The following is a 14949-nucleotide window of genomic DNA, read 5'->3' on the forward strand; positions in this document are numbered from 1 at the left end:
TCAATTTAATCGGATTCGGCCCCAGGGCCTTGAGTTTGACACGTGCTTTAGCGGGTGATAAAGTAGCAGCGAATGTCGCAGCGCAGATCAACATGTAGAAGGATAAGCTACCAGCCACCAGAGTCCACTTTATCTTCCCGTAATTTAAGATAAACATGGTATCACATATAGATGTTATAGATGTTAGGTTTCAGAACAGTATATATATATATATATATATGGTCCCTTCATCAGGTAGGGAAAGTGTGACCATGTCACACACTTTCCTTTGCCTGATGAAGGGACCATGCGAAACTTTGCATCTATATGTGATACCATGTGTTTATCAGACCTTAATACATTACAGGAAGATAAAGTTGATCCTGGTTTGCTGGTAGCTTATCCTTCTACATACCTTTTGATACCTGCCACAACATTATCAATGCACTATTGCTGCCTGCGCACAGTAAACCCTTTCCCTTTATTTTCCTTAAGATGATGGAAATATCAGCCAGGTTGCCCATAGGTTGTTCCACCAATTGGAAAACCTTTTGAGCATTAACGTTATCACTTCTGATGGTCAGAAGCACTCCTTAGCCTTTTATGGTACCTCTAACATCGTCTTTTTCGAGTTTCTGATGGAAGCTCTCCTATGCTGTCTTGTTCGGATAGTGGATGCCTAAACATTGGTTTCAAGACATACTGTCTTACTTGAAATATTGAGCTGTCCTACTGACCCTCTGACTTCAGTGCTTTGAATCAGTGACTTGCTGCAAGGATGGAGATGAGAATTTCTGATTTTTCTGAGTGTCCTGAGCTGCATATCTGTCCTGGGTCAGTAACTTAGAATGTATTAAGGACCAGAGAGTCAGTGTAATAGGCAGGGAAATACTATTTTCAGGACAACAGTGGCAGGCACATCATACCTCACAATAAAATTGCTTAAATACCTGACCTATGAAGTACATCGGTCCAAACAGAATGAAAGAAAAACAAAACATCCCCATTGAAAAAAACATTTTATTATGTTATAGATGAATAGACAAACAGCAGAAAAAGAGGAGTATTGCATTTTGGAATCTGACAGCAAATTTTATTCCCTCATTGACCTTTCACATGGATGCAGTGTATCTACTATAGGCATGTGAAAGGAAAAGATCACAGTGCACTCTATTGCTGCTAATGAGGATGAAAGAGGAAAAAAAATAATACCTACTGCGTGTTTAGGAAGTATACATTGTAAGTTATTGCAGAGTATACCTTGCTGTAAATGTACTGTGTTTTTCATGTAATTATTTATTCAGGGTTTTAAATTCCCGTACAATCTGTATGACATGCAAGCGCAGTTATCACCCTTGGCAAGTGACTTCTGAGATAAAGCCAGTTACACCAAGGGATTGCATTGTTTTGTTCAGAAAAGGCTGATAGGAGCTGTAAAGTACAATCGTTGTGCTGCATTACTAAACAAAATGTATATAATGAGAAAATATGGCTGCACTGTGTACATTTATAATTGAAAGCTATAGACAGATTTTTCCAAATACATATAATGATATACTAGCATAGAGTGGTAACATTATTTACATTAAGGTGTCCTATTCACATATGTAATTAATAAGCCTATAAAGACTTTAGGTTTCTGGACTGCACTGTAAGGGTTAAGTGTCCTCAAGGTGAGCGGTCACCGCCGTAGGTGGTGAGAATATCTTTTTTTTTTTTTAGACCCTAGAGAAAAACGAGCACCTAACCCTTGTAGTGTGAGGGTAGACCCACTGCAAGGGTTACGGTTTCATATACCCAGAGTTCTCCCTAAAGGGCTGCCAGTGTAAAATGATAGGTTCATGTGATTATGATATAGTATTTGTGTTCCTAAAGGGTGACCATATAATATATGACATGACTGTATTTGAAGTCTAAATGACATCCCTCTGTGCTATCAAATAGCTATTACCATCCGCTTTCAGAAAATCTAGAGACACTGATGTGTATCTTTTATATATACCTGGTTGTCCAGGTGTTAAAATATCCTGGAACCTTTTGTCTGTGCGTTTCATGTCTCTAGCTTTAACAATAAATCATTCAGAACATGGATACAAAATAAGATTTCATGGAGTATCATTTCTGCTGGCTTTTGTCTCAGTGGGTGGCACAAACCTGGGAAAGTGCAGATATATAACACCAACAGAGTATCCAATAGATGAGATATAGGGAGCCAGCGGATGATTCAACTTGCCAGTATCTACCCACAACTAAAATACTAGGGCAGACTGACCAATCAAACATTTTTATTTATGAAATGTGAAGTACAAAAATGGATTGAATATACTGTATTACATGTTTTCAAATTCCGCTGAGCAAAAGGCAATTTCTTACTGTCTTTTACAACAATGAATTCCAGATTTCCTGGGAATATCTGTGTTAAAGAAAATTCTGGAAAGGACCCTTTATATCTAAACTGTCCCCTTAATGTGTTAATGTCTTCAGAGGGTCACAACCATCTGTTTCTGTTTTTAGATCCATGTAACTCTTAGTAGTTCAAAAAATCCCAGCATTTCTGTGTGGCTTAAACGGACCATGGCTGGCATTTTAGCTGATTACTGTGGAATTGAACAACATTTGAAATGTGGGTGGCCCTGTTGGCACCACCCGTCTCCACAAACTTCAGTTACAATATCTAGGGAGCCGTTGTGTATCTAAATATGGGGAGATTCACCCTTTCCATTTTTTCTGGTAACCATTTTCTTCAGTACAGGAAGTGAGTGGAAAATCCAAACATTTTAGTTCTCACTGGAACAAATATGCAGGGGAAATCTTCCAATGGGGAAGTGTTTTGGTGAAAGCAGTTTGAGAGGATTCACTCAGTTTGGAGAGATGTCCTGTTATTTTATTATGGGACTGAAAGCAAATAGAAATGGGACACAGATGACAAGAAGTTATAGTCACTGTATGTAAAATCTACAAATTTCTGTATGAAAACTAATCCTAAATATATTGCATTGCAAACAATTGTGACAATTACCCCATAAATTACTTGCGTGTAAAAACTCACAGAACACACACTTTTACACATTCCTAAAATCTAAAGGTAAACAATGTACACAATCCCACGGCTTACCTGACTTCTTTGTCAAAATGCAGTAGACTGCAAAAGCAAAAGATTTCAAATAGGTTCCTGAGCACTTTCTGGTCACGAAGTACATAGGCAGCCACCTTGGGAGATTGATTTGCTCAGTAATCTTTCTTAAAACTGTATCCCCTGTGTTGTAAGGGAACATCGTGATACAGTTGCGTCTTCAGGTCTCTGTATTCAAAATGCTTTACCCAGTGGGTTTTTTTTTCTTCATTTTAAATCTTCCATATTTTTCATTTTTAGTCATTCTGAGAAAAAAAAAAAAAAAAAGGTAATTTCATCACCTGTGTGATTGTATAAAAATGGGGCAAGGACCAGCAGAGGCAAGTGCAGAGATGCGTAAGTTGTACAAATACGCCTGTATTTGCAGCGCCTGCGAGCTACTGCATTTTTCTGTCCATATAATTACAGGCGTAGTTTATGCTGTAGGCAAATATGCCTATATTTGCTCCTGAATATGCCGGCGGTCAAGCTGCCTGGAGAAAAAACACCTTTTTGCTGCTTTGTGTATAATTGCCAACAACATTTTACCTCCCTCCCTTATGCTAGTTTATGAATGTGTTTTTCTAGTGCACACATCAGGAAGAAATGGCCGAAGGGGGCCTGGGCATGCAGAATTATATAAAAGGATACGGAGGAGGGCTATACAAAAAAGGGGGATGCTAACATAAATTTCCCAAGATGAAGGCTGCCCGGGCTCCTTGTGACCAGGAACTGCTTTGGATACGATTGTTTTTATTTACATTACAATGAGATGTTTTGCACATCTGTTGCATTTTTGGCTACGTGGCAGGGTGCCCTGTAGGACTGTGCATTGTTTATGATTAGAATTGCAGTGTTCACTTTTCTGTTCCGATGTACGCATGTTGTTATAAGGCTTCTGCCCTGATAAGCAGTGTCTGCTTACTAATGTTATTAATGTCTTCTTGCAGTGCGGCCATCTGCCTAGCTGACCATAAGTCTTTGTAACTATGTTGGCGTGTCTTCAAAGAACCCAGAATCCTCCAGTAAAGCACCTTGCATGTGCAAACAAGGGGCTGGAACCTCGAAAGTGTAAGTAAAATGCAGACAATTGTTAATGCTTGTTTTTTATTGTTTTATAAATGTATGTTATTTATTTTCTCTACACAGTTCCTGTAACAGTTTGAAATGTTTTGATTTAGATAAAGATCTGATAGTATAATAAGAACTTGGGTAATCTTATACTCATTTGACGTTTCCATTGTATAGGTTGTGCCATGCCTATTGTACATATAGAAATGTGTTAAACCATGCATAAGTTACATAGTATCCAGGACAGCAATGCAGACAGTTGTGACATTTAGCAATGCTTGATGGGTTTTGTCAGGAGATAGTCCATGAGGTGCTTAGTAACAGCTTGCAAAGTTGGCAACATATGCACTGACACATACAAGGTAGAGGCAGAGATATTGGCAGAGCCCACTAGAGTAAGTGATCTGAAACCGAAACCGTAAAGTGCACACGTCTGTGAATCCCTGTGAGGTCAAAAGGAAAATGGATATAGATGTGCTGTTATGCTATAGGTTTCTCTCTGTGGCTCAGAAGATAAGGAAAGGTAATTGCATAGATGCAGTGGATCATGCTATTAGATATGACCTTTGGCATTTTCAAGGTTAAAGTAAAACTCCAAGGCTCTGCTTTTTATTTGATTTTTCCCATAAGCCGCATCCTACTTTATAATCGCTATGTCGTAAGGTTGTTCAGTTGCAAGTATCTTGGCACCTGTTCCTATGATGTGTCATGAGCCATGCTGCCTCATGCTGTGAATAAATGGGGGGAACTTAGCACCTCTGTAAAGTGTTTATCATGGTCAGTGACCTCATTTATAGAGATTTTACCTTACTTCCTGTCTTGGTTTCACCAGGGGATGAAATGAGAGTAATTGATCTCACTAAGGTAGAAAGACGCATGCAGCAATAAAAACCCCATGGTTTTTAACCCTTCCTCACTTAATATAAACTAATCATAATGGCAGGAATTGGGTTTTAAGATCCATAGTGCATTGATTTGAGAACAAACAAGAATGCACATGCACAGTGTCGGGAGAGAAGTAGTGCAATACTGGTAAAGGAAAAGCTGTAAAGAAAGAGAAGGAGGTTTAGGCTGGGTTCACACCTTACCCCGAGCCACACTTGGGAATACAACGTAGGACTTACCTTGTCCGCGATCCCCGGTAGGACTTACCTTGTCCGCGATCCCCGGTGTGTCCTCCGGCCGCTGCCGACTTCTGGGGTTCCGTCCCTTGCGAGCGGCCGCGTCACAGGGGGGCGGAACCGGCAGGAAGGTTGAAAGTAAAAAAAAAAACGAAAAAAAGATAGAGAAAATAAAGGAAAAAAAAAATCATACCGACAGGGAGGTATAAAACAAGCGTCAAACGCGCATTTCACTGAACGAAAAATATGAGCTGAAAAACGAGCAGAAAAAACGCGCCTATGGTACGCCCAGGTGTGAACCCAGCCTTAGGGGTACATTTTGGTAATGCCTGGCCATACACTTCTAAGTACTTGTTAAAAACCTGTCTTCTTTGACAGAGCATCATGACAACCAGATAAGCAGCAATTACAAATCGGTATTAGCTGGGGGTGGTTTAAATCTGCTGTTGTAGTTGTATATTCAGTAGTGCTCAGGATAAAGCTAACCCTTATTTTACTTTGGCTTCCCAATCCAGTGGATACTTGTGTGTGCTGTCAGCTGTGCGGTGGCTAAGCTTGTGTAGCAGTGAGACTTTCAGCGGTAACAGCCTTCTATTTCCAGTGGCACCAGCTCAGAGAGAGATATGACAGGGTCTGATAAGGCCCTTTCAGTCATTTCAATAGGACTCTATTTTAATACTGCTTCCTTTGTCTAAATTCTGGGTGATTTCACTCCTTATCCTACTCCTTTCATTACGTGCTCCTTTTAACTGCTTGCATGCCAAAGAGGGTGGCACAGCAGTAATACACTATGCTTTATTGTGTTAATGTTACATTTTGTGTTGTTGCGTGTCTTTGTTCTATGGAAATAAACTCTCGTGATGTCTGCTTGCCCTCACATTTTGTGATAGAAAGCATCGGCCTGGTTTAGCTGCCAGTTCTGTGGAATGAATATTAGTGTTGGGGTCAATCTGGGTTTACAACACAGATTAACTAGATAGTTAAAGAAGCTTGATAATAATGTCCATTCATCACATGTCTGATCACTACATCCATCACTAGGCAGTCACGGGTGTCTGTTGATGAAGGTTAAACTGTTTGAACCCCTTTCTATTTAGTTTATAGTGATTATGCTTTGTGATTTAATATAGAACGCATTGTGTTAAATAGATGTGTTCTATATAAAGTAAAAAGTGCGTATTACAACAAAGTTTTCAAGTGTAACTACTTTTGGGTAAAAAAAAACTTCCCCAGTGCCTCACATGCTGTCTACTCAGAAAACAGAATTGCTGTACAGTCTATAGATGCTCCACTGATTAACTGACATGGGCTGTGCAGTTCGAAGGTGGAGCTGAAAGTCTTCTTTTCATATCTTTGCAGGCATCTCAACTCTCTCGGACGTTCCGGGAGTCTACTGCTATAAGATAGCGGATCTAGCAGAGTAAACCTTTCCTGGTATTTGTTTCTTCTTTTTTTTTTTTTTTTTTTTTTTTTTTAGACAGCGGCAGTGAGCGGGTGCAATAGCCAGCCTGCTATTGCAAATGGAAATAGCCAATAACAGCATAGCTATGCATTCCCATGCAGTATGGTGGTTTTTTTTTTGTTTTTTTTTTATTCTGACGCTAGGAGCTGTCAAAATACAAAAAAAACAGCAGATAGCAATGGAAGCATTAGCTCCCCTGCTATCTTGCCATCATTTCAGGGTGTGCACCTCCCTGAAATGAGAAAGGCACCTCCCTAAAATGAATTTGTTTAGGTTGGGATGTCTGTCTTTGGACCAGGGGGCATGCTTTATAGCACTAGTGCCTGGCTTTTTTCTCACTTTTGTATAACGATTACCAGTTTTCTGATGAGAGGGCAGGGGATACCTATAGAATTAGAGAATTGTCACCTGGTCTAGATAATCAAGCAACTGGAGGACTTCTAAATTGTCCAGCTTCTAGATCATCTCCGTAGTTGTCCATATCCATAAATTATTGTCACCCAATCTGAATCTGACCATCCCTTAGCTACTGATGTGCTTGCTTGAACATCCCTTAGCTACTGATCCAAGGTAATATAGCATTAAGCCTTGATGAATTTTTTATGGCTGATTTCTATTTTTTTTTTTTTACCCAAGATAAGCTAGGCGTGGACCTCTCTATAGCCATAAACGTATGCTTGGGTGAGTACAAGACGGATATTGTAAGCCGCTGGATTGTGCCTGAGCGTCTGACCTCCCTCTCATGTCTGCGGTTTAAGTAATCATCAATACTAATGTTTAGATAATAACACAAGCAAATCATTGCAGTGTGAGGACACAACAAATTACATGTATTCAATGCAAAGCATGCACTGTAATGAAGATATGTCTTACCTCTCTTTGCATATTTGTCATATATAAGCCCATACTGAATGACTAGGACCTTTTGAAAACTGTCTTCTCTTTTTCAAAGTGCACATCTAGAGTTCAGAGCAAATTACTAAGTCTCAGTGTTGACTGATTTCTGCTCGACCATAAGGGAACGTTGGATCATAAGTAGAAATTTTCGACCCCCCAATATGCCCAGAGAAAAACTGGAAGCTCCGCTCTTCACCCCCTTTCTCTACTGCTCTCTCCACTTTTTCAATGTTGCTCTCTCTCTGCACCCCCATTTCTCTCTCTCTTTCTCTCTGTCATTCTCTCTCTGTCTCTCTCTCTCTCTCTCTCTCTCCTCTCTCCTCTCTCTGTCAATCTCTCTTTCCCTCTGTCAATCTCTCTTTCACTCTCTCTGTCATTCCCTCTTTCTCTCTCTCTCTGTGTCATTCTCTCTCTCTCTGTGTCATTCTCTCTCTCTCTGTGTCATTCTCTCTCTGTCTCTCTCCCTCTCTCTCTCCCTCCTCTCTCCTCTCTCTGTCAGTCTCTCTTTCCCTCTGTCAATCTCTCTTTCACTCTCTCTGTCTCTCTCTCATTCTCTCTCTCTCTGTGTCATTCTCTCTCTCTCTGTGTCATTCTCTCTCTCTCTGTCATTCTCACTCTCTGTCATTCTCACTCTCTGTCATTCTCTCTCTCTCTCTGTCATTCTCTCTCTCTCTCTCTCACTGTCCCTCTCTCAAATTCAAATAAGCTTTATTGGTAGGACCAAATACATTTTAGCATTGCCAAAGCATATGAGGAGGTTTTATGGGATAGATGGGTGGTGGTGTTTTGTAGTGGAACATTGTTAGGGATAAAGGATGATATGGGGAAAAGGTAAGTCCGGGAACATTGTCAGGGGAAAGGAGTAATATAAAGGGGATGGGGTGAGTCCATGTTGGAGATTTATAAGTCCAGAATCTCTCATGTTCCTCTCAGTCGGTGACATTCTGTGACATATTGTGCTGATACTTTCACCGCCAGCTTCTTTTCGCCCAGTACAATGTGGAGTCTCCTCGACTCCTCTATAGAGGTGAAGTCCGGGATGAGAGTGGAGAGCCTGTGGAAGTGAGTGTCCCTCAGTGCTGAGTACTTGGGGCACTGTAGCATGAAGTGGAGCTCATCTTCAAGGGCCCCCTGGTCACACCGCTGACTCGGTCTCTCTCCCTCTCTGGGTCTCCCTCTCTGGGTCTCTCTCTCTGGGTCTTCTCTCTGTCTCTCTCTCTCTGTCTTTCTCTCTCGGTCTGTCTGTCTGTCTTTCTCTCTCTCTGACTCTCTCTCTCTGTCTCTCTCTCTGACTCTCTCAATTTAATTCAAATAAGCTTTATTGGCAGGACCAAATACATTTTAGCATTGCCAAAGCATATGGGGGGGTAGTGGGACATTATTAGGGGTAAAGAATGATATGGGGGAATAGGCAAGTCCATTCTCTCTCTCCCTGTCTTTCTCTCTCGGTCTTTCTCTCTCGGTCTTTCTATCTCTCTCGGTCTCTCTCTTTCTCTCTGTCATTCTCTCTCTCTCTCTGTCATTCTCTTTATCTTTCTCCCCACCCCCAGTCTCTTGCTCTCAAACTCTGTAACAAAAGTTTCTATGCTACCGGATAGTTTCTTCTATTTATTTTTTTCACCTACAATGCACGTTTATAAAAAAAAGTTGAATGATAGCTGGGATAAGGTTGCCATAGGCAAAATATGCATTACCGTCCTACCAGTTTCATATGAGGTTTAATGGTCAGAAGGGTCAGTTTTGTAATAAGGTAGATTGCTTTATACTATGCACCAGTTGGACAGCCATGGTGAATTATTTTAATTACTTTTTCAGTCTGTTTACCAGTACAATATATCTAAAGATTTATTATGCAGTGGGCAGTTTTCAGCTTTGTATGCCTGAAAAACATTGAATATTCAGAGATGCTGCAGTACAAAAGTAAAATGAGCAATATGTGTCATCAGTGCCAGCATTTTATACAACGTGAAAGGCCTTACCTCCATTCCAGTTCCACTGGAAGTGTATTCCATACCCTTTGTATAAAATTAGAATAAAGTAGTGGATTCCAATGTGGCCTCTGGCACTGCCATCATTCAACTCTAGAAAATAGATGTTTTCTTTTCCCCCTCTCATGTTTCTCGGCAAATGCTAATCTATTTTTTTCCCCTGCTCACTCTTTAGGTTTTTTTTTTCCTAAATCTGTACAGCCAATAACCCAATTACAATTGCGATGCATGTGGCTGTGCAGGTTTAACCCCTGAGCTCCCGGCTGAGCAAAGCACGCAATGCAGAGCAATAAACGTCCTTATCCACTCAGCTGAATGCACGGCAGGAGCCGTATTTAAATTATATATAAATCATCATCTGCAAATCCATGTGGCCAAATTCATTCCTGTATTGCTCAGTTCGGCAGAGAGGAGCGGCTTCTGTTTAATTAAATGTCACTTATGTACTGTATGCCTTTATCCCGCTGTTGAGCTGGCCAGGGTTTTGTATATTGATGAATCGGGAAGCATCTGAAATCCAATATATTATAAAGATACAAAGTACAGCTCCAGCAGTTGGGAAATGTTATTTACATCTCCATATATTTTATTATGACTGCAGCACTGTAGCATAATTATTTCTGTAGATGTGCCTAATTTAAGTGGCCTTGTTCATCGAGTTGCTGCGAAACGTATTTCAAGCCAAGTTTAGCTGTAGCTGGTTAAAAAAAAAAGCCTTTTCAGGATGAATTGCGGAAAGTAGCATCCTGCCATTTGATTGCACAGTGACAGGAGGAATCAGTATCAAATGTGAAAGGTGAAACACTGTTTGTGAAACAAGCAAGTTTTGTCCCTTTAACCCCTTCCTTGCCAGCGCGGCTCTGAAGCAAAGTCAGCATTACAACACCAGAGAAAGGAGCAGCGCTTCTGTCAGGAAGAGAAAAAGAATTCTCGCATTAAATGGATTGGAAGGGCCCTGCGGCTTGCCGGAGGCAGGTTTAAACCCCCCTCTGTACTGTCATTTAAGAGACAGATCTGCAAATATTCTCTCTATTAATATTTCATTTGTGTCTTAAAGATACAGGCCTCATGGTTGGATGTAATTTGAAAGTGAGAGTTTGGCATGCAAGCCATAATTCATCACCAGCGATAAAATTAAAGTACCATTGAATTGAAGTGCTCTCTTTGTTAATTAACCTTTTTTAACCGATGTAGACTATTGTTATTATTATTAAGAGTCCTTAATGGGGATGCAGCATTGTGTCAATATGTAGTTGTAAAAATATGCTACACCTTAGTACCATGTTTTTAGGAACACAGAGGTCACAAACTGCTCAAATGGAAAATGTTATCTATTCTGTCACAACCCCAATCTCATTGTGATAGAAGCACAGAGCACCTGTATGGAAACCACTGTTTAAGGCAGATATAAAAGACCCCAAAATCAGTGCCTCAATCTGTCAGTTTAAGAAGTATTAAACTCTCAAACAAAATCAAAAAAATTTACATTGCTCAGCAAAGTATTTTTTAATTTTTGCCTAAGCATTTGCAATCATTATGTTTGTGAACAGCTCCAACACTCTCCCCTTGGCTCCCCTGAACTTCCTGTCCAGTACAAGATCACAAGGGACCAGCAGTCTCCAGCAGCTGTCTATCTATAAGCATGGAGGAGGGGGAGTGGCTTGCCTTTCCGTGTGTTTGTATAGGCAGACGGTTTACTAGTACACACAACAGTAGCTCCATAGGAATTTGCAAGGGACAGTAGCCACCCTATAACAGGATATCAGTGCTCACGGGAGCAGCTGATTCTGCAGGAATCAAAACTTTTAAACATCTAGAAGCTGCATCCATTGTAAGTGATTTAATCAGCATTTAAAGTAGTTTACAAAGATCTTGACTTTTATCACTTTTACTAGCCGCAATTCAATCATTCATACCATGAGAGGATGGGACAGCATTGTAACCCAATCAGTTATAAGACTTTGTTCACATCCTGGTGATGTGAGAGCACGTGTGTTACCACATGCAATCATGCATCACAGGAGATTGCATGTTACACTGTTAGGTGCACTACAGTGCCATTATCTCTTAATAGCGCCCCAACGCACCTAGTTATTGCATGTGTGTTGCATCGCACCACAACACTTGATAACGTTTTATGATTGAAAAAAAAACGGGTCATGCACTTCTTTTAGTGCAAGTTAGATGTGGTAGGCAGCCCAAATAATTGTGTTGCACTTCCGCAATGAACCACAACACACCCTGAAGCTCACCGGCAATGATACAAATGGAGCGTTACTGTACAGTACTGTGTTATAAGTTTAATAAATGAAGCCTGCTGATTAGAATAGAGAGCACAGAGATGACTTCACCAATGAGATGTTGCTCCTTCACTGTCCAATCACAGCCATGACCAAGCTGTATTGCTTTGACTAGTCCTAAAACATAAATGGTCAGAACATTTTGTACTGACTGCCTGAATAAGGATACTGACTGCGCATTTTTAATTTTGATCAGACTTTACATAAAAGAGTATTTGTGTAGTCAGTGGTTTGCCTAGAATTAGACTTTGAAACAAATGAATGTGGCCATCACTGTTGGAACTTAGAAGTGTAAACATTTAAAAACAAACTTTTATGATACACCCACCAATCTGAAGGTACCTATTGGCATTGGCTATCTGCAGAGTTTGGCAGCTATGCTGCATTTTCTGAGAAAGTGTATTTGTGCACCGGAAAAAGCTTCATTTTGCTCCAGGAACATAAGGCCAGCAAGGTCAAAGGGTTGTGCCTGAAACACAAGCAGTTCAAATCAACATACAAAAGCTAAAAATTAACTGTCTGCTCAATGCCGCCTGCATTTGAAAGGAAACAGGGCGGCACAGCGAACTGCTGAGTTTATTCAGCTATATTGTATAGATAATATCTGCAAGCTCGGGTTTATAATAACAGAAAGCCAAAGTTATGCAGAAAATGATGAGAAACTGCTTATTCAGATGAAAACGTGCTTAATTTAAACTGCTCAGTTGGTCCCTTCTTAACAATTTGGGCAGCAGCCAAACAAAAGAGTGAACATGAAAATCTTGCACAGTTGTCGATCTAGTTATATAAGGGTTAATAAAGCTTATAAGCAGTCAGTTGAGCTGCTCGCTTAGGATTTGTGTTGGCCTCTAGGACTATAACACGATATGACAAGCTGTGCTGTTGCACCAGTCAGGGCTAATAACGTGTCCTGCCTCGTTTGTGCTGAGCAGACGTATGCAAAATGATGTGTACACAGCCGGCTGCCTGGACCAGTTTAAAGGTGCAGTTCCAGTATTGGTCAGAAACTCTTGTCATAGGTGCTGTTGCAAAGTTCCTACCTACAAAACACCTGCTATTACATTAATCTGCTGCATGCGACCATGAGTTGTACATCACACGTTTTGCATTTAGTCACTAAGCTAATAGTACAAATTTTATTTTTGTTAAATGTTTCCCTATACATATACAAAAGAAACATTTGTCTATTAGCACTAAAGATATTTAAAGGTAGCTAGAGGAGTGATGTTTTCCAGCACATAGCTTACTTCCTGTTCTATAATCTCAAAGAAGTATATTGCCAGCAGCCTCTTGTAAGCTTTCTTTAGCCTTGTGCTTGCCGCCAACGTAATGATACCGGATTTTAATATAATGATCATTTGGATTAAGTGATCTTCTCTTCTAGAAATGACATGCACCAAATTATTTTTTCAATCTGAGAATGATACATTTTATCAAAAAGAGGCCAGACTAGTTGGAAATTGGTTAAATTCAACCAAATGTATCTTTATTGGGTTGAATGATATGTTTCAATCAATAGGTCATTTGAAGCAATGATGGCTTGTTCAGAAAGTGAAACTTTGGTGGATGTCAGATTCCTGATTACCCGTTGTGATCAGTGTTTCCTACTGCCCATCCCTAATGTCACTGCATTGCCATGCAGTGACAAAGGGGTTTGCAGGTGGAACCACTGAGAACAGAGGAGGACCAAGAGATTGCCACTCCCAAGAGTGATGGTTTCTTAAAGTGACAATAAACCTTTTTTTTTAAACTTTTTCAACTTTTTTTAAACTCTTTTTGTTTTATGGTGGCCAGACTTACTTTAAAAACTTATTGGTATGCTTTTTAAATTATTTTATTTCCTCGTTCTCTAGTGGTATCCAAATCGCTAGCCCCCCCTGAACAGGTGCCCCCGTGGCCGCACCTAGCTGTGTGCATCTATAGACACACACGGTGTGCAGCTGGCTGCACCCCCACCCTTGAAGTTACAGTTTGACAGCAGAAAGAGCCTATGGCTCCTCTGCCCTCAGTACCCTCTCCCACAATAAGGAAGTTCGGGGAACCCCACGTATTTTCCCGGTCGCAGCGGAACATACAAACGGCTACAGGTAAGTGTGGGAGGGGCCGGTGTTTTAGAAAAGTACTGGGTGTTTTTTACCTTAATGCAGATAATGCATTAAAATAAAAGAAACGGCAGACTTTAGTACTACTTTAAGTCTTGAAGTGGTCATTTGTCTGTATTAGAGCGGTGTTCAGTGGTGCGGGCAGTGGGAGAGGAAGTCTCTTTTAAAGTACAGTCAAATGTGAAAGCTAAGCATGGAATGTATGCAAGAATAATGTGACGACAGAGGGTGCTCCTTGAACAAAAGTCTAGGTGAGGGTCCAAAAACTGCATTTGTTATAACCCTGAGAGCATCATACTTCCATGTCCCTGTTTGTCCATAGCCCACCGCTCTCCACACATTCCTCATGACATATCCAACCTTCTCCCAGAACCCTTCAGTACAGGACGCTGTCCCTGGAAAAGAAGACATTCTTGGATAAGCCAACAAGACCAGATAAAGGAAATGAAAACATTCTGTATGTTAAAATAAGCATTTCTAACAGTATATTCAATGTTACAATAGTACAAAAAAAAATCCTTTTTGTTTATTATACTAAATATTATAACGTTTACTATAAATAAACACTTGATGATTTTAGAGTTCTCTTCTTGCATTACATAATAAAAAAAATAAAAAAAATTACTATGGAAATCCCTATCCAATGTTCATATTTACATATTCTTATCAGCACAGTAGTGTTTTTATATATTGGCACATATTTTTTTTGTTTTACTTCTCTTAGAAACCTCTCAGAGAGGCATTGTCAAAAGTCATTATACATAGCAGAGGATCCTGGGTTTCATGTGTATGAATATTTGCTACTCCTTTCACTGTTTTATTTAACTTCCTCTGTGATATGTGCTGTGCTGGGTCACAGTGACTTTGATGTCCCTGTTACCTCTAGTATTTGGTGTTCCTTTTAATAATCCAGGCTG

General features: G+C 40.2%; 1 protein-coding gene across 1 annotated transcript in view; it reads left to right on the forward strand.

Annotated features, from left to right (window-relative positions):
• FAM222A (family with sequence similarity 222 member A) overlaps nucleotides 1-14949 on the forward strand; it is a 75420-nt gene that overhangs the window by 45169 nt on the left and 15302 nt on the right. The window contains exon 2 of the mRNA XM_018560739.1: nucleotides 4042-4162. Within this exon, the coding sequence (XP_018416241.1) occupies nucleotides 4081-4162 (82 nt within the window). The 5' untranslated portion in view covers nucleotides 4042-4080. The remainder of the gene's footprint in view (nucleotides 1-4041; nucleotides 4163-14949) is intronic.

Source organism: Nanorana parkeri, unplaced genomic scaffold (assembly GCF_000935625.1).
Source record: "Nanorana parkeri isolate BGI_ZX_2015 unplaced genomic scaffold, ASM93562v1 scaffold18, whole genome shotgun sequence".
Taxonomy (NCBI): Eukaryota; Metazoa; Chordata; class Amphibia; order Anura; family Dicroglossidae; genus Nanorana; species Nanorana parkeri.